We start from the raw sequence: 27765 nt of genomic DNA, 5'->3' as shown, positions 1-27765 counted from the left end.
ATACACACACACACGAACACAACCACACACACACGTGCACACACACATGCACAAACACACACACACACACACACAAAAGAACACGCACATGACCAGGTGTGAACGCTCACAGCCATAAGGTCCTGGCAGGACCAACAACTCTTGACACGTAAGGCACTCGGGATCAACATTTACATAGAGAGAGAGTGTTTCAAACGCTGACTGCTTTATCCCTTTCAATACCACCTCAACCAACACCTTAATGGTTTCGGTGCAGCAGAATGCATGTCTGCATTAACGAGTAACCACTGACAACTTGTGTGAGAGAGTTGACTCCAAGATTTAGGTTAACAGCCTTTCTCTTAGTGGTAGATCCGTTTTCCATGTGAAATGGACTTTGTAATAACACAGTAGCACCTACCTGAGAGAGAATCAGTTGTCCATGGTATTTCTTTATAAAGAGTCTGAAGAAGTGGAGGAAGTATTCAAGTCCTACTTTACTGGCCAGGAACCTGAGGAGGAAGTAGCCCTGGAAGAGAAGAAACACACACAAACCAGATCCATCAGAGCAGGAGGGAACATCACATACCAGACAAATACAAAACCTAAAGAGATTGGAGACGGACACCTCCAGTATTTGATAAGCTACTGTCACACTGGTCCTACTGCATGTTGTGTTCTTTCTCCGTACCTTGAGGTAGTGGACTTGCATGAAGGTTTTCTCAGGGTTGAGGGCATGTTTGACCAGGGACGACCCAGACTCACTGACCTGGCCTGTACTCTCCATGTTGGGCCTGCACACAGACAGTCAGACAGGACAGTCAGAACAGTCAGTCAGACAGAACAGACAGTCAGACAGGACAGTCAGACAGGAGAGTCAGACAGAAGAGTTAGACAGGACAGTCAAGACAGGACAGACAGCCAGACAGGACAGTCAGTTTTACACTACTTGCCCTGCTCCTATTTCTTTCAACAGAAATGACTATGGTATGACCTTTTTGAAATGTAAAGTGGGCTCCTTTTCCAATAGATGAGGACGTTAAAAGGAATAATCCACCCGCGTAACCTCTCTCATTGGTCCTGTACATTAAACAGGCTGCCATTGTGCTAAAGGCAGGCCACAAATCACATCCAGATTTATAATGGCATTCTATAGTGTTTATACGACCTCACCACGCTACGCTTTGACTTTACTGCCCATGACTCACTGAGCTCTGCCTTCAGGAGAACGCACACACGCTCGCATGCACATGCACGCACACAGAAGACACACACACAAAACAATGAAACACACACGCCTCACATGAAAAAATACTTCAGTTTTCTATAGAATACTACAGTACTTACTATAGAATTCTATAGCAGACTGTAGTATACTGTAGAATACAATACTACACACTGTAGTATCCCTTGATCATGTGTAGTCCTTACTGTAGAATACTATAATAAATCCTATACTACAGTCTGCAAAAACACTGCTGTGCTCATCAATGTACACAAAAGCACTGTTTTTTAAAACTATAGTAATGCTAAAGTATTTCATTTGCATATCCTGCCCCTTTCCCTCCCCCATATACACATATGTGCCACCCCTAAGTGAGAAACATACATGCCAAGTATAGACCATTAAATTTGATTCCCTACAGGTTATAGAAGGAGCAGAATCTCTGAACTATCCAGTCAGATCCCAGTTCTATACCTCTTACATGTTATAGATGTAGGTTTCCTCAAGGAGAAAGCCAGCACTTCCAGGGTCAAAGATAATAAAACAAAAACACTATCGTAAAAACTACAGTATTGTCTGCAAAAACACAACAGTAAATACTACAGTATAACACTGTCCACATAAACACTACATTATTTATACAATAGTAAACTGTAAATACTACAGCAAAAACACTACAGTTTAACTATAGTAATACTACAGTATTAACACTATAGTAAACTATATTATTTTTTCATGTGGGAATTCACAAAAGCAATACAACCAACAAAGTGATTCCCGTGCTCTGTCTGACTCAGGATGTGATGATAGTTCCAGTTCAAATGTATTGATGGTTTAGAGAAGATTAACTCGGGCTGCCAATACGGAACCCTTGAAGGATCAGTCTGCTCCCGTCGATACACAGGCAGGGCAGGCGGCCTGGCTAACTGATCAATACACTCCTCATCACGGGCCCATTCTCTCAGCACCCTCCGACTGAGGGAGCACGAGGCGCGGCTACAGACAGGGTGAAAGGCGCACACTCACTCACTCACACACATTCCTCATGACAACACACTGTAGATCTCTGCACATTGCAAAGAGGTGAAACACACACACACACACACACACACACACACACACACACACACACACACACACACACACACACACACACACACACACACACACACACACACACACACACACACACACACACACACACACACACACACACACACACACACACACACACACACACAGCGCTCGTCATGACAACACTGGGTATCTGTGTAATTGATCTACTGAGGTTGTTTTTCTCCTCTCAGCCATCTGGCTGATTGTTTGTGATTGTTTCCGGTTACACAGGCCTGGTCAGCTACCCGATTTACCCTTCTTCCACCAGCAGCTAATGGAGTATAAACTGCATTAGGGTGAGCGTGATGGGAGGGGATGAGATTGGAGGAGGAAATGACAGTAGTGTTTGGCCCGCTCAGAGTGGACCACAGAGGAAAATCATCAGCTTCCTGGAATTCACCGGAAACCTCTTCTTAGTACACTCTGTATGTATGTGTGTGTGTGTGTGTGCGTGTGCGTGTGTCACTTGAACCTCCTGAGTTCTGTCCTCTCTTGACGTTTCCCTGTGGAGATGGCAGAAGCTGAAGGAATCGATTTCAGATCCAGTACATGACTAGGATCTGCTCAGCACACAGTTAACCGCGAATTGAATAACATCAACGTTACAGTAATTATATGAATCACATCGAACAAAATGACATCGTTATATGTGATTGCACTACCCGGAAGAATCTCTTTGTGAAAGATAACCAAAACTAGCAAAGGTTGGTTTAACCATGAGAGATTTCTCATAGCCAGACATGCAGTAGACATGGTTGACATAACTGACGACTCTAAGTTACTACAGACTCCTCCCCCGTTGGCCAGGTAACACAAAGTCAAGATTGGTTAGAACAAGTCATAACACCCTATAGGTTGTTCAGATTGTGTGTGCGCATGCTGAAATCAGTCGGTTTTATGTGATGCCGGCGCTCCAGTCCGCCACACTAGTTGCCGATCAACTCCAGCGTAAATGGTGGAGTTGAGTTTAGTCTGGCTAATGTGCGTACTACTGTAGCAGTGAAATTACTGTATACTGATTGTCAACTGGTGGGTCGCGAGCCAAATTTGGGTCGTGGGAGGTTTTGAATGGGTCCCGATTGTAAAACAAAACACTTTTTATTTATTACGTTTATTTATCACCCACTTTTTCTCCCCAGTGTCGATCTTGTCTCATCGCTGCAAGGGCTCGGGGGGGCGAAGGTTGAGTCACGCGTCCTCCGAAACATGACCCGCCAAACCGTGGTTCTTAACAACCTATAAGTAAAGCCCCCGCAGCAAAACCCTCCCCTAACCTGGACGATGCTGGGCCAATTTTGCGCCGGCCTATGGGACTTCCGATCACGGCTGCTTGTGACACAGCCTGGGTCTGTAGTGACGCCTCTAGCACTGAGATGCAGTGCCTTAGACCTCTGTGACACCGTCTGAGTCTGTAGTGAAGCCACTAGCACTGAGATGCAGTGCCTTAGACCGCTGTGACACAGCCTGGGTCTGTAGTGAAGCCACTAGCACTGAGATGCAGTGCCTTAGACCGCTGTGACACCGTCTGAGTCTGTAGTGACGCCTCTAGCACTGAGATGCAGTGCCTTAGACCGCTGTGACACCGTCTGAGTCTGTAGTGACGCCTCTAGCACTGAGATGCAGTGCCTTAGACCGCTGTGACACAGCCTGGGTCTGTAGTGACGCCTCTAGCACTGAGATGCAGTGCCTTAGACCGCTGTGACACCGCCTGGGTCTGTAGTGACGCCTCTAGCACTGAGATGCAGTGCCTTAGACCGCTGTGACACCGTCTGAGTCTGTAGTGACGCCTCTAGCACTGAGATGCAGTGCCTTAGACCGCTGTGACACAGCCTGGGTCTGTAGTGACGCCTCTAGCACTGAGATGCAGTGCCTTAGACCGCTGTGACACCGTCTGAGTCTGTAGTGACGCCTCTAGCACTGAGATGCAGTGCCTTAGACCGATGCGCCACTCGGGAGGCCCTTTTATTGATTTTTTAATGAAAAATACTCCAATCTGAACTTAAACGACTAAAACCAGGTATAAAGTGTGTAGAATATATTTTGTAATAATTTAACCGGCAGGGTAGCCTAGTGGTTAGAGCGTTGGACTAGTAACCGAAAGGTTGCAAGTTCGAACCCCCGAGCTGACAAGGTACAAAATCTGTCGTTCTGCCCCTGAACAGGCAGTTAACTAGGCAGTCATTGAAAATAAGAATTTGTTCTTAACTGACTTGCCTGGTTAAATAAAGGTAAAAAATAAAGGTAAAATAAAAATAAACCTCTGACCTATCACAGTATTTTCAATATAGAAAGGTGCGACTGTTGTTCCCTGATCATATAATTGGTACATTTACTATCAATATAGCATTAAAAACCGTTTCCCAGATTGCATTTTGGCCCCCAAAAAATTGTGATGCGAATACTGAGAACCTGGTTCAATTTGGGTCCCGAGGCAAAACCAGTTTGTTCACCAACGTTCTAGCCAGAGCTCTCTTCTATCTCTCATGTCTTCTGATGTGTTGATTTCTCTGTGAATACTGATGTGATGTAAAGCAGCTCGTGATCCCCTTTCTCTCTGTCTTTCTGTCCACAGGTGATAAGACTGAACCCCTTTTAGACCGGAGCATATCTACCAAGAGCAGTGTGTGTGTGTGTGTGTGTGTGTGTGTGTGTGTGTGTGTGTGTGTGCGTGTGCGCGTGTGCGTGTGCGTGTGTGTGTGTGTGTGTGTGTGTGTGTGTGTGTGTGTGTGTGTGTGTGTGTGAGATATAAAACCACTGAGAGGGAGAGACATAACAATATCACTATCACTATTATTGCGTAATTACAAACAGTCTAGTATATTTCTGTCTTTGACCATTGTCGCTACATGTTTACTGTGACAATGTAAGTGTTTACTTTCCATGTCAACTAAATATACTGAATTTAATTTAATTACATTAAAGAGAGGGCGAGAGCGAGAGAGAGAGAGAGAGAGAGAGAGAGAGAGAGAGAGAGAGAGAGAGAGAGAGAGAGAGAGAGAGAGAGAGAGAAAGCGTACTGTACGTGTGTGTGTGTGTGTTAGAAACAGCAACAGATGTGCATGGAGAGAGAAAGTGTGGACACAGATTCATCATAGACCTGTTAGACAAAGGATTCCCACCCATTACAATGCCTTGGATGGATGGGTGGGAGGGTGAATCTGTTTTTAGTGTGTGTGTGCCTTTGTGGGTGTGTGCATATCAGAGGAAATCAGAGGCTATTACCAGAGTAGACAGCACTTTATGTCACACACACAGGTTTATAGCTCCTTAGGGTATATCCTTACGTCTACAGATTACACAGGTTTCACTGTGGAAACCGGATAAGGTATAAAAACACTAGCAACCACACCGATAAATCAGTAGGAATAATCACCTCTCCGCCTCAAGTCTCTAAATATAACTATTCTGAACGGGACAGATGAACTATGGGGCCCGCCAGTGTTTAAACACCAGTATTTGTGTGTGTGTGTGTGTGTGTGTGTGTGTGTGTGTGTGTGTGTGTGTGTGTGTGTGTGTGTGTGTGTGTGTGTGTGTGTGTGTGTGTGTGTGTGTGTGTGTGTGTGTGTGTGTGTGTGTGTGTGTGTGTGTGTGTGTGTGTGTGTGTGTGTGTGTGTGTGCGCCATGTAAGTGAATGAACGTGTAAGTGAATGCGTGCTTGCATGCAAAACTGTGTATGTGTTCAAATGTGGGATTGAGCAGTGACCGAGTGAACTTGAGCAACAAAACCAGCCTTCAGATGAGTCATCTGCTGCTTTGGACAGTGAGTACTGTTTTTGGGTTGTTCCATCTCATCACGCCTTCTAGAATGTTCGGAGCACTGACAACAAAACTATGTGTTATTTATATTATATTCCACCACAATTAATGTCTGGCAAAAAAGCCACATCAGCTTTGTACAGGGAGGAAGTCTAGGGAGTCTGTCACTGGCCTGTAGCCAACACCGCAACAGCCTGACTGACTAGGATCTTCTGACTTTGTGCCCAATGTTATTCCACACATTTACACTGGTAATTTGACTAGACGAACTCGTAGAGACATGGCTGGCTAAGTGTATGAAACAGCCATCGCTAGGCTAGGGTTGTCAAGGGTTAATCGAAGGGGATTACTCTGCATTTTGGCCAACTTGGACTGTGTTGCAAATGAGATCGTGTTTGTGGGTTCTTTTTGTTTCTTCACACGCTTTGAGATTTCTACAGGGCGTTTGGGATTCGTTGCTAGTAGCTTTCCAGGCATTGCACTCGACAAATGAGTTATCGTGGTCAGAACTAGGGTGCTTTCACAAAACACCTAAGCAATCAGAATGTATGGCTGGTGTGAATTCTGTCAGCAGGGTTCCTGAGTTTTTTTATTTTATTCATTTATTTATTTGTGGCAGTAGGTTGCCTAGTGGTTAGAGCATTGGGCCAGTAACCGAAAGGTTGGTGGATCAAATCCCAGAGGTGACAAGGTCAGAATCAGTCGTTCTGCCCCAGAACAAGGCGGTTAACCCACTGTTCCCCGGTAGGCCATCATTGTAAATAAGAATTTGTTCTTAACAGACATTCCTAGTTAAATAAAGGTTAAATGAAGAAATAATGTATCTTGTCCTGACAGGTGACAATAAACCTTGCACCAATCACACCCTCCCTCCCCCCTCCGGCACACCCTATGCATGACCACACCTGCTCCACCTGAATCTCAGGAATGCACTGTGATGTTATCTCCACCTCGACACATACACATACAGCTCTACCCACAAGTTATCGCCAATGTTCAAAGAGTATATTGGATGATAACCATTGCCACAGACTCTACAGCTACAAACAAATGGATTCGCATTTACAATTGTGCTGAGAGGCAAACGGCAAGGCACGGATAACAGACCAACCACCAACGAATAGTCAGTCAGATAGACTGACAGGCCAGTTAACCCATGAGAAATGGACCTGAGGATCTGCAGCTGCTCCTCGGAGTTCTGTAGTTCGTCTGAGAGTCTCCTCCACCTCAGCAGAGCCTTGAGTTGAGACTGTTCCTCTGTCTCTTTGCTGGACAACTACACAGAGAGAAAGATGTAAGGGAGGGGGAGGGACAGAGAGACCAGAGCGAGACAAAGAGAAAGAGAGAACGACAGAGAGGGTGATTATAAAAAAAGGATACATGTGGAGTAATACCAGTAGTAAGCCAAAGGGAATCCTATTCACTATAGTCCATTATTACCCTATGGGACCTGGTCAAAAGTAGCACTTTATAGGGAATAGGGTGCTACTTGGGATGCATGCCCATGTCAGGGTTTAACTGTTGTCAGGGTTTAACTGTGTGCACTGAGCCAAACTCATGTCATAAAAGTGACATGATTAAAGAGCATAGACAAAAGAAGAACATTTCTGGGTAATTCTAGATGCCGAGGGGAAGACTGTGGGAGGATTGTCACTATACTGGCTTGAAAAACAACTTCACCCTCCTTTTCTCCTTCTTCCCACTGTCTTTATGACGGGATGAAGAGTTTTACTTTATGTTGGAACCAAACGTTCCATGACAGTAAGTCTAATTTGCACTGGATACAGTTTTGGTTTCAACGTGGCGCTTGTCACAATTTGAAATGTCAAGCTGAGTTTAGTCACTTTACCAAACTACTCTGTATATAGTATATGGCTCTGGATGATACAAATCACGAGAAGAACAACGTTCGGTAATTGTATATGGCGAGGAAAAAAAGAGTGTGTACTTGGAAACAATCCACTTTAGGGCTGTTCCGGACGAAAGAAAATCTTGGTCGACTGAGAGTCATCTGTATGCATCTATATGCACGGACATTGTCTGATGCTTTAAGCTCTCTGTTTGAGGAAATAATTAAGACATACAAATGACCGGGCCAGGCTCAGACTTGCTGTGTAAAAATAAATTGACAGTGAGCAACTGTGAGACTGGCACCCGTTGTCTCTCTCTCTCCTCCCTGCTGCAGCGACCACCACAGATCATCAACAGTGTTTATCGCACTGTCTGTGTTGCTGAAGCTGCAACATAATTACTGCCATTTCTGACCTAAACATTTTGTTACCGAAATCCCTCATTTGTTTAGGATAAACATTCCAATAAATGTGTTTATAACGAACTCTGAACACCGTAACACGTGACAGCAAAATAGATGCAGATGACGTGACAAATACACTCAAAACGGGGGGAATGTTTACTGGTTGCTCAGGAGGCAAAGGGGAAGTCAGATGTGGAGAAGACATTTGACTAATTGTGGAAAATATTGGAGATCAAGAAACAGAAGGAGCAAGCGCTGTGTGCATATTATGTGTGCCAAACAGGTGCTGTTAGAGTATAATATATTTTTTCTGACCATTTGGAACAATGTAGACAATACAAAATAAATGAAAAGCGTACCAGAGAATCTGTTGTAAAGCCTTTATTACAGAAAAATACTAAAAACAGTCACATGCATTCAAAAATGCAATTGTCAAAATGGAATGCTTTATTTATTGTTTCCGCTAATTATTCATGGGTCGCTTTGTTATTTTATTTTTACAACAAATGCTTGATTGTATTTCAAATCATGAATGACTATGATGACAAGAACAAATTAATGATTGATCGATACAGTAGCCTACAGTTGAAGTCGGAAGTTTACATACACTTAGGTTGGAGTCATTAATTAGGGCTAGGCCCCTTTTATCTCAATTTCCGCCTGAATGACGTGCCCAAAGTAAACTGCCTGATGCAGGATATGCATATAATTGGTACCATTGGAAAGAAGTAAATTTGAAGTTAGTAGAAATGTTAATATAATGTAGGAGAATATAACACAATAGATATGGTAGGAGAAAATACAAAGAAAATCCAACCCGAATATTTTTTGAGAGAGACCATCCTCTTACAATGGTAAGTATAAGGGCATACTGAAAATTAGCTCCCTCGATGCTATTCCTATGGCTTCTACAGGGTGTCAGCAGTCTATGTTCAAGGTTTCAGGCTTGTAACTTCCAAAACGAATAAGAAATATCAGTTTTAGCACGGGGACACAGTCTTGGAAATTCGTGTTTGCGCACGCCATGAAGACAGGATGCACCTGCTAAAATCGGTTTCCTATTGAACATACTTCTTTCCGTAAGAAATATTATAGTTTGATTACATTTTAGGGTATCCGAGGAGTAATTAGAAATGTAATTTGACTCGTTAGAGGTAGAAATTGAATTAAAATTCAAATTGAGCAGCTGCTGAAAAATGAGCTCCTGTATATATTGAGATTTAAATGGTTTTTTAGAGTGAAGTACATCGAAAAAATCAAGAGAAAACTGCAAGACTCAATAGAAGACAAAACAAGGAACAAACCAAAAAAGACAGGCTTTTGAATAATTAACTATTTTTCATAAAATTGTACAGTTATCTTAGCTAGCTGAATTGCTAGCAGAATTGTTTACTTGTTGCTAAGCAGTTGCTAGGGACTCTCCTGGAAGAAGCTAGCTAGCTTACAAAGAATAACAACAACAAAATATATAGTTAACAGAAGAAAGGAAGACAAAATAAGGACAAAAGAAGGACAGAAGAAAAAGGAAAAGAAAGAGGACAACAAAGTGAAACAGTCAGCACTTCTATTGCAACTTCGTATTTCGTCGTCCTAACGTAGTCTACACTGCTATCTGCCCAGCAGCTAGCCAGCTAGCAAACGTCCACCGTCTACCGAATAGCAGCACTGTAGAAACTATTACACTCAACTGAACGACTTGATTAGTGTAGTGTTAGCTAGCTACATAGTTGTCTTTGCTGTCTTCGTATCCAAGATAATTGTGTAGTTTAGAGCGTGTAGTCTTAGAGTGATTATCTTAATTTACCGAGGTTAGCTAGCCAGCTATTTGTCGTCCTTAACGTAGGAGACACTGCTAGCTAGCCAACAGCTAGCCAACGTCTACTGAATAGAACTTCCGCACTCAACAACCCGGTCACATTCCGCTTCGCTCCACAGGTAGTATCACATTTTTCATTTCATTTCATTACAGCACAACGGTTTGATTTGTTTGATCGTAGCTAGCTACATAGCTAGCTACATAGCCGTCTGTGTATCAAAGATAATTGTGTAGTCTAGAGCGATTTTCTAGGTTAGCTAGCCAGCTATTGTCGTTCTTTTAAACGCAACGTAACGTAATCAACACTGCTAGCTAGCCAGCTAGCCCCCCGAATAGCAGCACTGTAGAAACTATTACACTCTATACGGAACGACTTGATTAGTGTAGTGTCAACAACGCAGCCACTGCCAGCTAGCCTACAAAGTCAACAACGCAGCCACTGCCAGCTAGCCTACTTCAGCAGTACTGTATCATTTTAATCATTTTAGTCAATAAGATTCTTGCTACATAAGCTTAACTTTCTGAACATTCGAGACGTGTAGTCCACTTGTCATTCCAATCTCCTTGCATTAGCGTAGCCTCTTCTGTAGCCTGTCAACTATGTGTCTGTCTATCCCTGTTCTCTCCTCTCTGCACAGACCATACAAACGCTCCACACCGCGTGGCCGCTGCCACCCTAATCTGGTGGTCCCAGCGCGCACGACCCACGTGGAGTTCCAGGTCTCTGGTAGCCTCTGGAACTGCCGATCTGCAGCCAACAAGGCAGAGTTCATCTCAGCCTATGCCTCCCTCCAGTCCCTCGACTTCTTGGCACTGACAGAAACATGGATCACCACAGATAACACTGCTACTCCTACTGCTCTCTCTTCGTCCGCCCACGTGTTCTCGCACACCCCGAGAGCTTCTGGTCAGCGGGGTGGTGGCATCGGGATCCTTATCTCTCCCAAGTGGTCATTCTCTCTTTCTCCCCTTACCCATCTGTCTATCGCCTCCTTTGAATTTCATGCTGTCACAGTTACCAGCCCTTTCAAGCTTAACATCCTTATCATTTATCGCCCTCCAGGTCCCCTCGGAGAGTTCATCAATGAGCTTGATGCCTTGATAAGCTCCTTTCCTGAGGACGGCTCACCTCTCACAGCTCTGGGCGACTTTAACCTCCCCATGTCTACCTTTGACTCATTCCTCTCTGCCTCCTTCTTTCCACTCCTCTCCTCTTTTGACCTCACCCTCTCACCTTCCCCCCCTACTCATAAGGCAGGCAATACGCTCGACCTCATCTTTACTAGATGCTGTTCTTCCACTAACCTCATTGCAACTCCCCTCCAAGTCTCCGACCACTACCTTGTATCCTTTTCCCTCTCGCTCTCATCCAACACTTCCCACACTGCCCCTACTCGGATGGTATCGCGCCGTCCCAACCTTCGCTCTCTCTCCCCGCTACTCTCTCCTCTTCCATCCTATCATCTCTTCCCTCTGCTCAAACCTTCTCCAACCTATCTCCTGATTCTGCCTCCTCAACCCTCCTCTCCTCCCTTTCTGCATCCTTTGACTCTCTATGTCCCCTATCTTCCAGGCCGGCTCGGTCCTCCCCTCCCGCTCCGTGGCTTGACGACTCATTGCGAGCTCACAGAACAGGGCTCCGGGCAGCCGAGCGGAAATGGAGGAAAACTCGCCTCCCTGCGGACCTGGCATCCTTTCACTCCCTCCTCTCTACATTTTCCTCCTCTGTCTCTGCTGCTAAAGCCACTTTCTACCACTCTAAATTCCAAGCATCTGCCTCTAACCCTAGGAAGCTCTTTGCCACCTTCTCCTCCCTCCTGAATCCTCCGCCCCCTCCCCCTCCTCCCTCTCTGCAGATGACTTCGTCAACCATTTTGAAAAGAAGGTCGACGACATCCGATCCTCGTTTGCTAAGTCAAACGACACCGCTGGTTCTGCTCACACTGCCCTACCCTGTGCTCTGACCTCTTTCTCCCCTCTCTCTCCAGATGAAATCTCGCGTCTTGTGACGGCCGGCCGCCCAAAAACCTGCCCGCTCGACCCTATCCCCTCCTCTCTTCTCCAGACCATTTCCAGAGACCTTCTCCCTTACCTCACCTCGCTCATCAACTTATCCCTGACCGCTGGCTACGTCCCTTCCGTCTTCAAGAGAGCGAGAGTTGCACCCCTTCTGAAAAAACCTACACTCGATCCCTCCGATGTCAACAACTACAGACCAGTATCCCTTCTTTCTTTTCTCTCCAAAACTCTTGAACGTGCCGTCCTTGGTCAGCTCTCCCGCTATCTCTCTCAGAATGACCTTCTTGATCCAAATCAGTCAGGTTTCAAGACTAGTCATTCAACTGAGATTGCTCTTCTCTGTATCACGGAGGCGCTCCGCACCGCTAAAGCTAACTCTCTCTCCTCTGCTCTCATCCTTCTAGACCTATCGGCTGCCTTCGATACTGTGAACCATCAGATCCTCCTCTCCCCTCTCCGAGTTGGGCATCTCCGGCGCGGCCCACGCTTGGATTGCGTCCTACCTGACAGGTCGCTCCTACCAGGTGGCGTGGCGAGAATCTGTCTCCTCACCACTCGCTCTCACCACTGGTGTCCCCCAGGGCTCTGTTCTAGGCCCTCTCCTATTCTCGCTATACACCAAGTCACTTGGCTCTGTCATAACCTCACATGGTCTCTCCTATCATTGCTATGCAGACGACACACAATTAATCTTCTCCTTTCCCCCTTCTGATGACCAGGTGGCGAATCGCATCTCTGCATGTCTGGCAGACATATCAGTGTGGATGACGGATCACCACCTCAAGCTGAACCTCGGCAAGACGGAGCTGCTCTTCCTCCCGGGGAAGGACTGCCCGTTCCATGATCTCGCCATCACGGTTGACAACTCCATTGTGTCCTCCTCCCAGAGCGCTAAGAACCTTGGCGTGATCCTGGACAACACCCTGTCGTTCTCAACTAACATCAAGGCGGTGGCCCGTTCCTGTAGGTTCATGCTCTACAACATCCGCAGAGTACGACCCTGCCTCACACAGGAAGCGGCGCAGGTCCTAATCCAGGCACTTGTCATCTCCCGTCTGGATTACTGCAACTCGCTGTTGGCTGGGCTCCCTGCCTGTGCCATTAAACCCCTACAACTCATCCAGAACGCCGCAGCCCGTCTAGTGTTCAACCTTCCCAAGTTCTCTCATGTCACCCCGCTCCTCCGCTCTCTCCACTGGCTTCCAGTTGAAGCTCGCATCCGCTACAAGACCATGGTGCTTGCCTACGGAGCTGTAAGGGGAACGGCACCTCAGTACCTCCAGGCTCTGATCAGGCCCTACACCCAAATAAGGGCACTGCGTTCATCCACCTCTGGCCTGCTCGCCTCCCTACCACTGAGGAAGTTCAGTTCCCGCTCAGCCCAGTCAAAACTGTTCGCTGCTCTGGCTCCCCAATGGTGGAACAAACTCCCTCACGACGCCAGGACAGCGGAGTCAATCACCACCTTCCGGAGACACCTGAAACCCCACCTCTTTAAGGAATACCTAGGATAGGATAAAGTAATCCTTCTCACCCCCCTTAAAATATTTAGATGCACTATTGTAAAGTGGCTGTTCCACTGGATGTCATAAGGTGAATGCACCAATTTGTAAGTCGCTCTGGATAAGAGCGTCTGCTAAATGACTTAAATGTAAATGTAAAGGTAGATTTTCGGATTCCTTTCTCTGCATGTTGAAAGAGTGGATTACTCAAATTGATGGCGCCAACTAAACTGGGCGCCATCAACTTTTTGGGATATAAAGAAGAATTTTATCTAACAAAATGACACTACATGTTATAGCTGGGATCCTTTGGATGACAAATCAGAGGAACATATTCAAAATGTAAGTGAATATTTAATCGTTATTAAGTGAATTTATGAAAACTGTGACGGTGGAAAAATATTTTGAGGTGGGGCCCCATCCTCAAACAATCGCGTGGCATGTTTTCGCTGTAATAGCTACTGTAAATCAGCCAGTGCAGTTAGATTAACAAGAACTTAGTCTTTCAACCGATATAAGACACTTATATGTACCTAAATGTTTATATCCATATTTTTTATGATTATTTATTTGAATTGCGCGCCCTCCAGGTTCACCGGACGTTGCCCCGCTAGCGGGACTCTTGTTTTTTTTTTTTTCTTCTTCTTTTTTTATTTTACCCCCTTTTTTTCTCCCCAATTTCGTGGTATCCAATTAGTAATCCAGTTAGTAGCTACTATCTTGTCTCATCGCTACAACTCCCGTACGGGCCCGGGAGAGACGAAGGTTGAAAGTTATGCGTCCTCCGATACACAACCCAACCAAGCCGCACTGCTTCTTTACACAGCGCCATCCAACCCGGATGCCAGCCGCACCAATGTTTCATAGGACACACCGTGCACCTGGCAACCTTGGCTAGTGTGCACCACGGGAGCACGGGAGTCGCTGGTGCGCGATGAGACAAGGATATCCCTACCGGCCAATCCCTCCTTAACCCGGACGACGTTATGCCAATTGTGCGTCGCCCCACGGACCTCCCGGTCGCGGCCAGTTACGACAGAGACTGGGGGCAAACCCAGTCTCTCGCCCTTAACCACTGCGCCACCTGGGAGGCCGGGACTCTCGTTTTTCAACCACTCCACAAATGTCTTGTTAACAAACTATAGTTTTGGCAAGTCGGTTAGGGCATCTACTTTGTGCATGACAAGTCATTTTTCTAACAATTGTTGTTTACAGACAGATTATTTAACTTATAATTCACTGTATCAAAATTCCAATTCAGAAGTTTACATACACTAAGTTGACTGTGCCTTTAAACAGCTTGGAAAATTCCAGAAAATTATGTCATGGCTTTAGAAGCTTTGTATTTCAAGGCCTACCTTCAAACTCAGTGCCTCTTTGCTTGACATCATGGGAAAATCAAAAGAAATCAAGATGTCAGAGAAATAATTGTAGACCTCCACAAGTCTGGTTCATCCTTGGGAGCAATTTCCAAATGCCTGAAGGTACCACACTCATCTGTACAAACAATAGTACACAAGTATAAACACCATGGGATTACGCAGCCGCCATACCGCTCAGGAAGGAGAAGTTTCTGTATCCTAGAGATGAACGTACTTTGTTGCAAAAAGGGCAAATCAATCCCAGAACAACAGCAAAATACCTTTTGAAGATGCTGGAGGAAACAGGTACAAAAGTTTCTATATCCACAGTAAAACAAGTCCTATATCGACATAACCTGAAAGGCCGCTCAGCAAGGAAGAAGCCACTGCTCCAAAACCGCCATAAAAAAGCCAGACTACAGTTTGCAACTGCACATGGTGACAAAGATCGCACTTTTTGGAGAAATGTCTTCTTGTTTGATGAAACAAAAATAGATCTGTTTGGCCATAATGACCAGTTTTGTTTGGAGGAAAAAGGGGGATGCTTGCAAGTCGAAGAACACCATCCCAACCGTGAAGCACGGGGGTCGCAGCATCATGTTGTCGGGGTGCTTTGCTGCAGGAGGGACTGGTGCTCTTCACAAAATAGATGGCATCATGGGGGGGGGGGAATTATGCGGATATATTGAAGCAAATCTCAAGACATCAGTCAGGATGTTAAAGTTTGGTCGCAAATGGGTCTTCCAAACAATGACCCCAAGCATACTTCCAATGTTGTGGCAAAATGGTTTAAGGACAACAAAGTCAAGGAGTGGCCATCACAAAACCCTGACCTCAAATCCTATAGAAAATTTGTGGGCAGAACTGAAAAAGCGTGTGCGAGCAAGGAGGCGTACAAACCTGACTCAGTTACTCTGTCAGGAGGAATGGGCCAATATTCACCCAACTTATTGTGGGACGCTTGTGGACGGCTACCCCAAAACGTTTGACCTAAGTTAAACAATTTAAAGGCAATGCTACCAAATACTAATTGAGTGCATGTAAACTTCTGACCCACTGGGAATGTGATGAAATAAATAAATGCTGAAATCAATTATTCTCTCTACTATTATTCTGACGTTTCACATTCTTAAAATAAAGTGGTGATCCTAACTGACCTAAGACGGGAATTTTTACTCTGATTAAATGTCAGGAGTTGTGAAAAACTGAGTTTAAATGTATTTGGCTAAGGTGTATGTAAACTTTCGACTTCAACTGTGTATAAGTATTGCAATATAGGCCTAATTAAGTGATAAGGTATTAAGACCAAACAGGATGTGCTCCTAGGCCTACAGCTCGATGGTGGTTATACAAGGCTGCTATACTAAGCCTACTAATGATAACGACGTTACTTATTATTATAATGACAATCATAATACAAATAGCAATAATAACAATAAGAAGGAGATTATTATGATAAATATTATTTTTGAGACAATTTGGAACAGTGTAAACAACACTAAATACATGATAAGTTATATCAAAGTGGCTTTTATTACAGCATAGCCAAGATGATCCAACGTGTGATGTTGCGTGAGGCTATTAAACAAACACTCAAACAGGCAACAGAAGCAGGATCTGTCTTATTTCTGGCGATATATATGGATGATTTATAAAGCCAGGCACATTTAACAGTCAGGCTATTGATTATAGACCTAAATAAGTTGAGGTGTCCGCTCTCCTCACCTTCCTTAGACGATTAAGGCAAGGGCTGTTTTCGCGTCTCCCAACGCCGCTGCTACCTCCGATACGCTGGCGGACTTTGCCATTATGCACATAGCAACATGGTCTAGGAAAAGACGCCAAATCATCAGCACACGGTTGTTTCAGAAACCGCGGACAGCGACCGCTATCCAACGCAGGGAGAAAGATAATTCGTCATAAAAGAATGTTATTTTTATAAGTGTTGCACCATTGTCCTTAACCATATACAATTTCAGCAGCACATGACTTAGTTGATGGACTGTTCCATCCCCACGGCCTCCACAATGGATTAGTCCACTGAGACAGGTGCAAATCAGACAGGTGTCTTGTACTCTGTGAATATTTTCTGTATTGTGTTTTGCCACTGCTCGATTACAGAAATCTCGGTCGACCAACAGCCTATCAACCAAACAATGGACCAGCCGACTAAATGGGGTCGGCCCTAATCCACTTCATCCCTTTTCTCTTCTTTCCTCTCTTTTCTTTTTGTCCATTGCACCTTTCAAGTGATGCCTTTGAGATTCGGGGCGGCATTTTGCACCAGCAAATGGCAGTGAGCAGAATAACCCGAATACTTCAAATGACTGGAAAAGGCATATTATTCTCTGCCAGTTCCAAATCAAATATTATTCCCCTTATAAACGCACATCTTTGACGAAAGGTTTCAAATGTAATTGTGCTTCGGGCTGTAATGAGTTTTACGGTATGTTTTGCACAGATCTGTGCTCCTTTGTGTGACTAAAACGCCAACCTCAAACTCTCAAAGCCTTGTTCCAAGACATCAGTGATCACACACTGTCCGAAGATGCTGTCCAGTATCCTGCTGTGACTCATCTCTCCTCTATATAGGTCTGTATAGACCAATATACCTGCCGTGCTCTGGCCCAGGTTGGCCCTGAAAGTATGTAGCAAAGCCCTCACTGATCTGCAGGTTGCCATAGCAGCAAACATAATAACACATAGCTGTCCAACCCATCTGCTTATTGCCCTTTGACTGGCCCTGGGTAGACATTACCCCTAAACACAGATCTAGGATCAGCTCACATTACCCCAATCATAACCTTAATCATGAGGTGGGGGAAATGCATAAACCTTAGGTCAGTGTGCGTCTGGGAGTAAACTCTGTTTTGACAAGGGACAGCTGATAGTCTAGTACCTGCTGTGCCCGGGCCCAGATGATGTCCTCCAGGTATGTGGCAAAGCCCTCACTGATCCACTCCTCTGTCCAGTCCCGGGCCCCGATGGCCAGGCCAAACCACGAGTGGGACAGCTCATGGCACAGACGAGACCCACACAGAGACAGGCCCCGCTCTCCTCCAACTCCCTCTCCGTCTCCCTCTCTGTCTCCACACAGCACACTCTGTGACAGGAAAATGATGTGGGGGCTGTGTGTGTGTGTGGGGGGGGGGGGGGGAGAACAGGCAAGAATGAATAAACCTGAATATACACGGTCATGCAGGAAACTAAAAGATAGGTATAAGCACAAACACATCATGTATGTAGAGAGAATAAGGAAAAGCCCACTGAATGTTTGAAAATCCCGAACCTAGCATGCACGTCCGGGCACACACACACACACCTCCGCTACCCTGGAGAGTGATCAACAATTGGTAGGAACGAACCCAACCTATGATTACAGAGGAGGACATAGCCCTAACGACGCCATGACGACTGTGTGTGTGTGTGTGTGTCTGTGTATGTTTTCTTGCATATGTGTTTGTATGTGGGAGACATCTCCTCGACTACAGGCTCTCCTTGTCTGTCTCCACCCCTGCTTTATAACCCATAATGTCATTGCAAAAACATGTTTGACAGAGAAACTCCAGTCATCATCCAGTCTGGGTAACCCAAAGAGGTTAATTGGTTGGCACTCAAAAATATGTTTTTTTTGTGTTTTTTTACTGCATTAGGGATAGCGTACATAGACGTTTCGGCTTTACAGCCCTCTTCAGAGCGTAGGTACATTTGAATTACATTTAAACCAGCATTTGCCTGTATCATCACTCTACCACCTACCGCGACCCCAAGCACTCTGGTCTGCCTCGGTTTAGGCTTCACATCATTGACCTTATCTTGACTGCATAAGCGAAAACTCTCAGGTCATTGCTGTAAATGAGAATGTGTTCTCAGTCAACTGAACGAGGCAAATAAAAGGTTAGCAGGCAAATAAACAAAAAACTTCAGATCGCAACAACTTTGCTGGAAACGGTGGAGGTCCAACGTTTTTCATTTGATTTTACAGTCGCTTGGAGGCAGTTATACGCCGCGTCCCAAGTGGCACTCGTTTCCCCTTTACAGCGCACTACTTTTGACCAGGGCCCATAGGGCTCTGAGATTTGGGAGGCATTCATAGAGGACCCTCCTCTTCACCCCAAGAACACAGTGTGGCGAAGTGGATTAGGTAATGTTTGTCGAGTATGACCCTCAGATACGTTCAGGCGTACTGTGTTCTGCACTTTAAATACACGTTTATCATATAGATGATATGAGTGCGCAGATATGTTCACGTTCCGCCAGAGGAATACCTGATGTGACCCTTTAGGTTTGACCATGTGTGTGTGTGTGTGAGTGTGTGTGTGAGTGTGTTGTACATACTACTATACACTATGCATTCAGCCATGCAGGTGAAATGGGACACAGCGATGTTTGTTCTGCCAGAGGAATACCTTAAACGTCCCTTTAGGAATAGACAGCTCCGTGTACACACTGCTCAGCAAACTGGATACAGGATTACCCACCCTATCCACCAGTAAGAACCTTTTATCAAAGCTCCGAGCCAATCAGAGTCGAGGAAAGGGAAGAAAAACAGACAGTGGTTTCTATGAAGGCAGCTCCCCTGCATTCCAGCGTAATGCTTAACAAATGTGAGACAGGGTTAGTAGTCCAAACTCTGATTTAGATGACGTTCTACCCTTCAGACCATTATTTGTGGTTGATAAAATAACCCACATTAAGAGAGTTGTCCCCCCCCCAATCAACGGTAAATGTTAGGTTTGACGAGGGTTTGGAAAGTTTCTCTGGTTACACGCGATGACAGTAAAACAAACAGTAAACAGCCGTGGTCATGCTGCAGCACAGCTCCCATTCGTGTCGTGTTCTGTTACCTGACATACACGTGTGTCCACTGTTAAGTCCGCTTTCCCATACAATCACAAACCAATGTATGGTGGCCCCTTGTAAGGCATTTAGGTAGAAAGTATTTCATAGGTTATTACCGTGTTCTGGCCGTGTCATTTCTTAGGTGATGTGTAACATAATACCAAGTGCCACTGATTCAAGCCCGTCTAATAATCAACTGAAATAAATGGGTGAATAGAAAGCTTTATTGTGTGCATTTCAATAGAATTCATGCAGGGTTCACAATACACTTACTATAACCATTCTGTCAACGCGCGCACGCGCACGCGCACACACACACACACACACACACACACACACACACACACACACACACACACACACACACACACACACACACACACACACACACACACACACACACACACACACACACACACACACACACACACACACACACACACAAAAGATATAACGACAACAGAATAGCTTCATCTGAGAGTTGTGACATAAATCATGTGGCTCCTTTTGAACAGTGAGGTAGAAATGGTCTAATTTGTCATGGCTGACAACCAAGGTCACGGCTGCAAACCTTTCCTGGACCAACTTCTTCCCATCTTAAATAACACCCCTACCCTACCCTGAGGGCCTGAGGCTGGTGTGCGTGAGAGGCAGCCTATTTTTCACACAGAGAACAGCAGAAGAATGGGAGAGGGGTCAGAGAGGTGCAAATGAATAGGCCTCTCTTTCCCTGCTCATATAACAGGGGCCGGCCATCCATTCAGACGCTCTAGAACTCTATACACGTCTACTGTTCACCTGCTGGAAACTCAGGACTTAGAAAACCACAGTTCTCCTCAAAACAAACATTACCAGTAGACAGATTACAATCGTAATCCCTGGGACACACCTAAATGTTCCATGACCCAGCTATAAAAGGTGTGACCCACCATATGACATTGATCTAGCCCACCTAGAATCAGCAGCATTCCCCATTCTATTTCTGTGCTACGGTTAGGACCATGTGTTCATCCCAAATGACACCCTGTTCCCTATATACTACACTACCTTGACCAGAGCCCCAATGGACCTAGGTCAAAAGAAGGGCACTATTTGGGAGCAGGAAACCCTCCCAGTCCTACCTATGTGGTCTATGTGAAACGTGAGTTCTGCTTCAAGGGTTCGTAAGGAGGGACTACTTTCTATGATAGGAGAGCAAGCACTCAGAAACACTGAAAGACACCATCCTTATTTTCCTTTCCTTTCCATAACCCAATTATTGAGCAAGCTAAGTGGACTACGTGGGAAACCAGTGTGTGCAGAGACAGGGTGGAAAGGATATATCAAAATCTGTCACTGGAGAGGGAGAGAGAAGGACACACACACACACACACACACACACACACACACACACACACACACACACACACACACACACACACACACACACACACACACACACACACACACACACACACACACACACACACACACACACACACACACACACACACACACTAGGAACAGTCTTCCTGTTCCTCTAAAAAAAAAAAAAAAAAAATTTCCCAGGGATTATTAACACATTTATCAGATAGGAGACAGGGAATCTATTATACGTGTGGTCTGTGTGTAACAGCACCCACTGTTATTAAGATCCATGTTTAGCATCCTCACAAAAATGTGAAATACAGCCACACAAGTAGCTGTGTTTTGTTGTTTACCTCGGTGGCTAGTAGCTGCAGAGACAGAGGGAAGCAGTAGGACAGCAGCTGCTAAGATGCCTGCTTTATGAGTGTATTTCTGCCCTAATCTTGTTCCCCACAATTGGATAAGCGGGCCTTTTGTTGTTGGTTCCTGCAGTGTATGTGTGTTTGTGTGTGTCCAACAAAGAACGTCTTTCAGGGATGGTGCCTGCACATGCTCTTAGGAGGGAGGTTGAATCCGTCAGAGCGGCGACAAGTAACGCCGTCCCACCAGCGGCGGAGGCATGCAACAACAGCAACTCTCATACCCCCGCGATACACACACACCCTGACTTGTCTGTCAGTGACTGCTAGGACATGTCACCTACTGACTCAAAGGGACCTGCATGGTATTGGATATTAAGTCGACTTCAATGTGATGCTCTAGTTTGAGGCTGTGTTGCATCATTTTATTGAACAATTTTTTGCCCTTTATATAACTAGGCAAGTCAGTTAAGAACAAATGATTATTTAAAATTACAGTCTACCCCAGCCAACCCTAACCCAGACGATGCTGGGCCAATTGTGTGCCGCCCTGCGGGACTCCCAATCACGGCCAGTTGTAATACAGCCTGGACTCGAACCAGGGTCTGTAGTGATACCTCTAGCAATGAGATGCAGTGCCTTAGACCGCTGCACCACTCAGGAGTCCTGAGTGGACACCAATAAGAAGAAGATACTTGCTTTGGCCAAGAAACACGAGCAATGGACATTAGACTGGTGGAAATCTGTCCTTTGGTCTGATAAATCCAAATTTTAGATTTTTGGTTCCAAATGTAGTGTCTTCGTGAGATGTATAGTTTCCACCGTGAAGCATGGAGGAGGAGGTGTGATGGTGTGCTGGTGACACTGTCAGTGATTTATTTAGAATTGAAGGCACAGTTAACCAGCATAGCACAGCATTCTGCAGCGATACACCATCCCATCTGGTTTGCACTTAGTGGGATTATCACTTTTTTTGTTGTTGAATTTTACCAATTTTTTTGTTGAATTTTACCCATTTTTCTCCCCAATTTCGTGGTATCCAATTGTTTTTTGTAGCTACTATCTCGTCTCATTGCTACAACTCCCGTACGGGCTCGGGAGAGACGAAGGTTGAAAATCATGCGTCCTCCGATACACAACACAACCAAGCCAGCTGCACCAGCTGCACAGCGTGCATCCAACCTGGAAGCCAGCTGCACCAATGTGTCGGAGGAAACACCATGCACCTGGCAACCTTGGTTAGCGCGCACTGCGCCCGGCCTGCCGCAGGAGTCGCTGGTGTGCAATGAGACAAGGATATCCCTACCGGCCAAGCCCTCCCTAACCTGGACGACGCTAGGCCAATTGTGCGTCGCCCCACGGTAAGGGCTATTTGACCAAGGAGAGTGATGGAGTGCTGCATCAGATGACCTAGCATCCACAATCACCCAACCTCAACCCAATTGAGATGGTTTGGGATGAGTTGGACCGCAGAGTGAAGGAAAAACAGCCAACAAGTGCTCAGCATATGTGGGAACTCCTTCAAGACTGTTGGAAAAGCATTCCTCGTGAAGCTGGTTGAGAGAATGCCAAGAGTGTGCAAAGCTGTCATCAAGGAAAAGGGTGGTTACTTTGAAGAATATATAATATATTTTGATTTGTTTAACCATTTTTGGTTACTACATGAACCCATATGTGTTATTTCATAGTTTTGATGTCTTCACTATTATTCTACAATGTAGAAAATAGTAAAAATACAGAAAAACCCTTGAATGAGTAAAGCAGTGTGTATAGTCATAGAGAATTTCACTGTCAGAAAGCGAGCAGAAGTCCTGATACACGGTTATAAAGCAGCCCTGAGTCTTTTTGTCTGTAAACTGTAACTTTATGCCACAGAAGACAACTCTGGCTAAAAGTAAGAGGTGTTCGGGGGAAGATCCAGATTTAGTGCAAAACCAGTGAACGAGAGCTCCTCCATCCATAATTCATCCCTCCATCCTGACCAGAGGCCACTTGCTCCTCAGCAGCAGGACGGCTGGATGCATTATGCATCAGGTCCTATCATGGCTCTGTAATGACATCTCACCACCACCCATTTACAGAGAGAAAGAGAACGAGACAGATACAGAGACGGAGAGAGTGTGTCTGGGTATGGGGGTGTGTGTCACCGACTGAAACTCGGACTGCCCCAAGAGGCTATTTGACTTCCTCTTTCTCCTCCCTGAAGAGTGCCACACACACACACACTCACACCAAAGCCACCTTTGAGGTCCCCGGTCTCAATAAGAAAGAACTCAGAGAGCAGAGTGCCACTCACTAATGTTGGCTTGCGGGAAGTGTCGTCTGTTGTTTTTTGTCTCCCTGCTCTGACCCTGTGGGCTTATTTTTCGACACAGGAGACTATTTGACCAATCTCCTACCCTCAGTCCTTTTTTAACAAGTCTGACTTCAAATGTCTGGCATTCCAGCCTGGCTGACGATCAGTTGTGTGCTGCTGTGCTGTGCTCTGTTCCCAGGCTGGCCCCAGAGGCCCAGCCAAATGCCACTCCATGTAGGGCCACATCACATGCAGGGCTCGCATCACATCCTGAAAATACTTATCACTGCAGATATCAGGCGCCATTACCAATGAGGAGACAGTCACATTCTGTGGTGTTGACCCAGCATACACACACACACACACACACACACACACGCACACGCACACGCACACGCACACACACACACACACACACACACACACACACACACACACACACACAGTCAGCCCATCCTACCTCACCCACCCACAGTTGCACACACACACTCGGCTGGTTCTAACTGAGCTGGTATGTATCCGTGCTGATGTCCAGAGCATAACAGAGCAGAGCAATAGGATCCATATGGACTACAGAAAAACAACACACACAGTTGTGTATTACTATACTTGTGAGGACTTTTTTTGGCGAACAACAATTGATTCCCATTAAAGAATCCTATTTTCCCTAACATTAACCCCTAACCCCAATTCTAACCCTAAACCCTAAACCTTTTTCCTTCTGAGGGCTGTCCAAATGTATGAACTCTCCTTAATTTACTATTCTTGGAGAGAGAGAGAGAGAGAGAGAGAGAGAGAGAGAGAGAGAGAGAGAGAGAGAGAGAGAGAGAGAGAGAGAGAGAGAGAGAGAGAGAGTCTAGGTTCTGAGGCGAAAGCAGATGTTTATTCAATCCGTTGTGTTGACGGTATGTAAGAGTCCAGTCACGTCCTCATAGGTCTAGAACCACGACGTCATGGCTGAGGGATGTACATTTAGTCGCGTGTCAGAGATGTTGGGAGTAATCAGACAGGAATCTCCTGTCCCACCTCCAGCTGATCAGTATACAGGAAACACCTGACTAGAGCTCTATGGTGTTAGAGAGAACACATGCACACACACACAAAGACGTATGCAGCGCAGTGCACTGGACACACACACACAAAGACGTATGCAGCGTAGTGCACTGGACACACACACACACACACACACACACACACACACACACACACACACACACACACACACACACACACACACACACACACACACACACACACACACACACACACACACACAGACGTATGCAGCGCAGTGCACTGGACAAACACACACACACACACACAAAGACGTATGCAGCGCAGTGCACTGGACAAACACACACACACACACACAAAGACGTATGCAGCGCAGTGCACTGGACAAACACACACACACACACACAAAGACGTATGCAGCGCAGTGCACTGGACAAACACACACACACACACACAAAGACGTATGCAGCGCAGTGCACTGGACACACACACACACAAAGACGTATGCACAGCGCAGTGCACTGGACACACACACACACAAAGACGTATGCACCGCAGTGCACTGGACACACACACACACACACACAAAGACGTATGCACCGCAGTGCACTGGACACACACACACACACACACACAAAGACGTATGCACCGCAGTGCACTGGACACACACACACACACACACACAAAGACGTATGCACCGCAGTGCACTGGACACGGACACACACACACAAAGACGTATGCAGCGCAGTGCATGTGACCTGAACAAGAAAAACTCAAAGAAGGCCTTACACACAAAGAGTGCAGCGCAGTGCACTGGACACACACACACACAAAGACGTATGTACCCTTGACACACACACACACAAAGAAGATCATGTGGTGGACACACACACACACAAAGACGTATGCAGCGCAACTGGACACACACACAAAAAAAAACACGGGTAAATTATCAACGCTACTGAAATCCTACACCGGTGCATTTGGTGTGACCAGCCAGTTAGATCGACGTGACAGACAATAATAGGAGTCATTTGGTTGTAGGGGACTGATACGACTCCTTTAGTGTCAAAGGGAAAGATGAAACCATTTTGAATGTTATATCGTATTTGTGCATCTTTGAGCGATGTCCTATCGGTTCCCGGGGCTATTTCATGTTTTCATGTGTATCTGAGCCCTTGCCATTCACCTTAATAGGATGATGGTTTTTTGATCGCGAGATCTTCTATCATACATGTCAGATTTCAATACTGGCCAGTGTCATAACGCGGTAGGTTGTTTTCTCTCGATTGAGCCGCTGATCCTATTTTTGCAATATGTGTAATGTGTAATATGTGTAATGTGTCATTTAACAGAGGATCCGCCACATTTTTCCTATTTTTCTGCCTCTTCAGTCCAGGGTACTGTCACGGCCTGACCTTAGAGATCCTTTAAATTCTCTATTTGGTAGGTCAGGGTGTGACTAGGGTGGGAAATCTATGTTTATATTTCTTTGTTGTCCGAGTATGGTTCCCAATCAGAGGCAGCTGTCTATACTTGTCTCTGACTGGGGATCATACTTAGGCAGCCCTTTCTCCCACCTTATGTTGTGGGATCTTGTCTTTGGTTGTTGCATGTGTTTGCACTCATAGCTTTACTTTCGTTGAGTTGTTTATTGTTTTTGGTGGAGCATTTATAATTAAAAGAAAATGTACGCCTACCACGCTGCATCTTGGTCTTCATTTATCGCCGGACGTTACAGGTGCATTGCATGGTGCCTTTGCGAACGTCAGACTCTACACTGCAAAGCACCCGATCTGCATGTTGAACCTGGTCCGATTGTAGACTCCTAATTTGCAAGTGCAGTTCGTTTAGTCGATTTTGTATCTTACAGTAACTAGCTATTTCAAATGCTGATATTGACTTTGGTATTATTGTGACTGTGGCATTATAGTGTAGCCAGCAAGCCCATATAGAGAGCATTGCATTGTAGGTTTTGTAGTCGACTTGAGCTGTAACAGATTTCCACAATGACATTCACGTTGCTACCAACATTATTTTAACAACAAATTGAAAGATCTGTAAATCACATACATAAGCTATATAGATGTGTCAATGCTCAATAACCCACGTACAGATGTATGTATATACAGACAGAACAGCCAAACTCTGATATTTGACAACCTGTGCAGTATAAAACTGGAAACCCTGCTACTTTCCCTCAGACTGCAGGCAAAGCCCGACCCATCAAGACAATTTGTACTGAACATTACACAGCGCTGGGTTTGAAATATCTCGTTCCGACGTTAAGATGTCTGGCTCTACCCAGACTAATGAAATTACCTACCATCCTCAGTCTCAAAGAGCCTGTCATAAAAAAAGATACTGCATAAACATCCCCTCACCACACAATGAGCCCATCCATCACCTAATGGAATGGGTGCACTGGACTCATCCATTAGTCAGTGGAATGGGTGTGCAGCGACAGGCCTGTCTTGCAAAGGCTGTTAATCCAGAGTTATGGTACAGTGTGCCAGTGTTACTGTTAAACACAGGGCAGATGGCAGCTGCTGCCAGCTCCTTTATATTACAGATTAGACGGTTGAAAAGGCAATACAATGTCACTCTTCAGACACCACAGCCATAGATGGGGCAATACATTGCATAAATAGTGTAGATAATGTATACTATATCACTGGGTCTGCTGAACATCGGCCTACAGCTGGTGGTGTAGCCCAAACTGTAATCAAAACACGGTCTGGATGGAAAAGAGACAATCTCACTATGAAATTCAGCTTTTTCCATCCGCTCTTGTGATTTTAACGCGGCCTGCACCCATTGTTTGTATAGCCTCGTTCAGAGGCAGAGTAGTCATCCGGAGAAAGCAATAACCACGTCTG

At 45.4% G+C, this 27765-nt stretch overlaps 1 protein-coding gene across 3 annotated transcripts in view; it reads right to left on the bottom strand.

The window, feature by feature from the left end:
- LOC124034121 (aminopeptidase O (putative)) overlaps positions 1-27765 on the bottom strand; it is a 122524-nt gene that overhangs the window by 59328 nt on the left and 35431 nt on the right. For all 3 annotated transcript variants that reach the window (XR_006838524.1, XM_046346872.1, XM_046346873.1), the window contains exons 6-9: positions 17928-18156; positions 7246-7352; positions 671-773; positions 401-508 (exon numbers count right to left, since the gene is read on the bottom strand). Coding sequence is in view for 2 of the 3 variants with exons in the window: in XM_046346872.1 (XP_046202828.1) it covers positions 401-508; positions 671-773; positions 7246-7352; positions 17928-18156 (547 nt within the window). In the remaining variant the exon portion in view is untranslated. The remainder of the gene's footprint in view (positions 1-400; positions 509-670; positions 774-7245; positions 7353-17927; positions 18157-27765) is intronic.

Source organism: Oncorhynchus gorbuscha, linkage group LG04 (assembly GCF_021184085.1).
Source record: "Oncorhynchus gorbuscha isolate QuinsamMale2020 ecotype Even-year linkage group LG04, OgorEven_v1.0, whole genome shotgun sequence".
NCBI lineage: Eukaryota > Metazoa > Chordata > Actinopteri > Salmoniformes > Salmonidae > Oncorhynchus > Oncorhynchus gorbuscha.
This window is presented reverse-complemented; position numbering and strand designations above follow the sequence as displayed.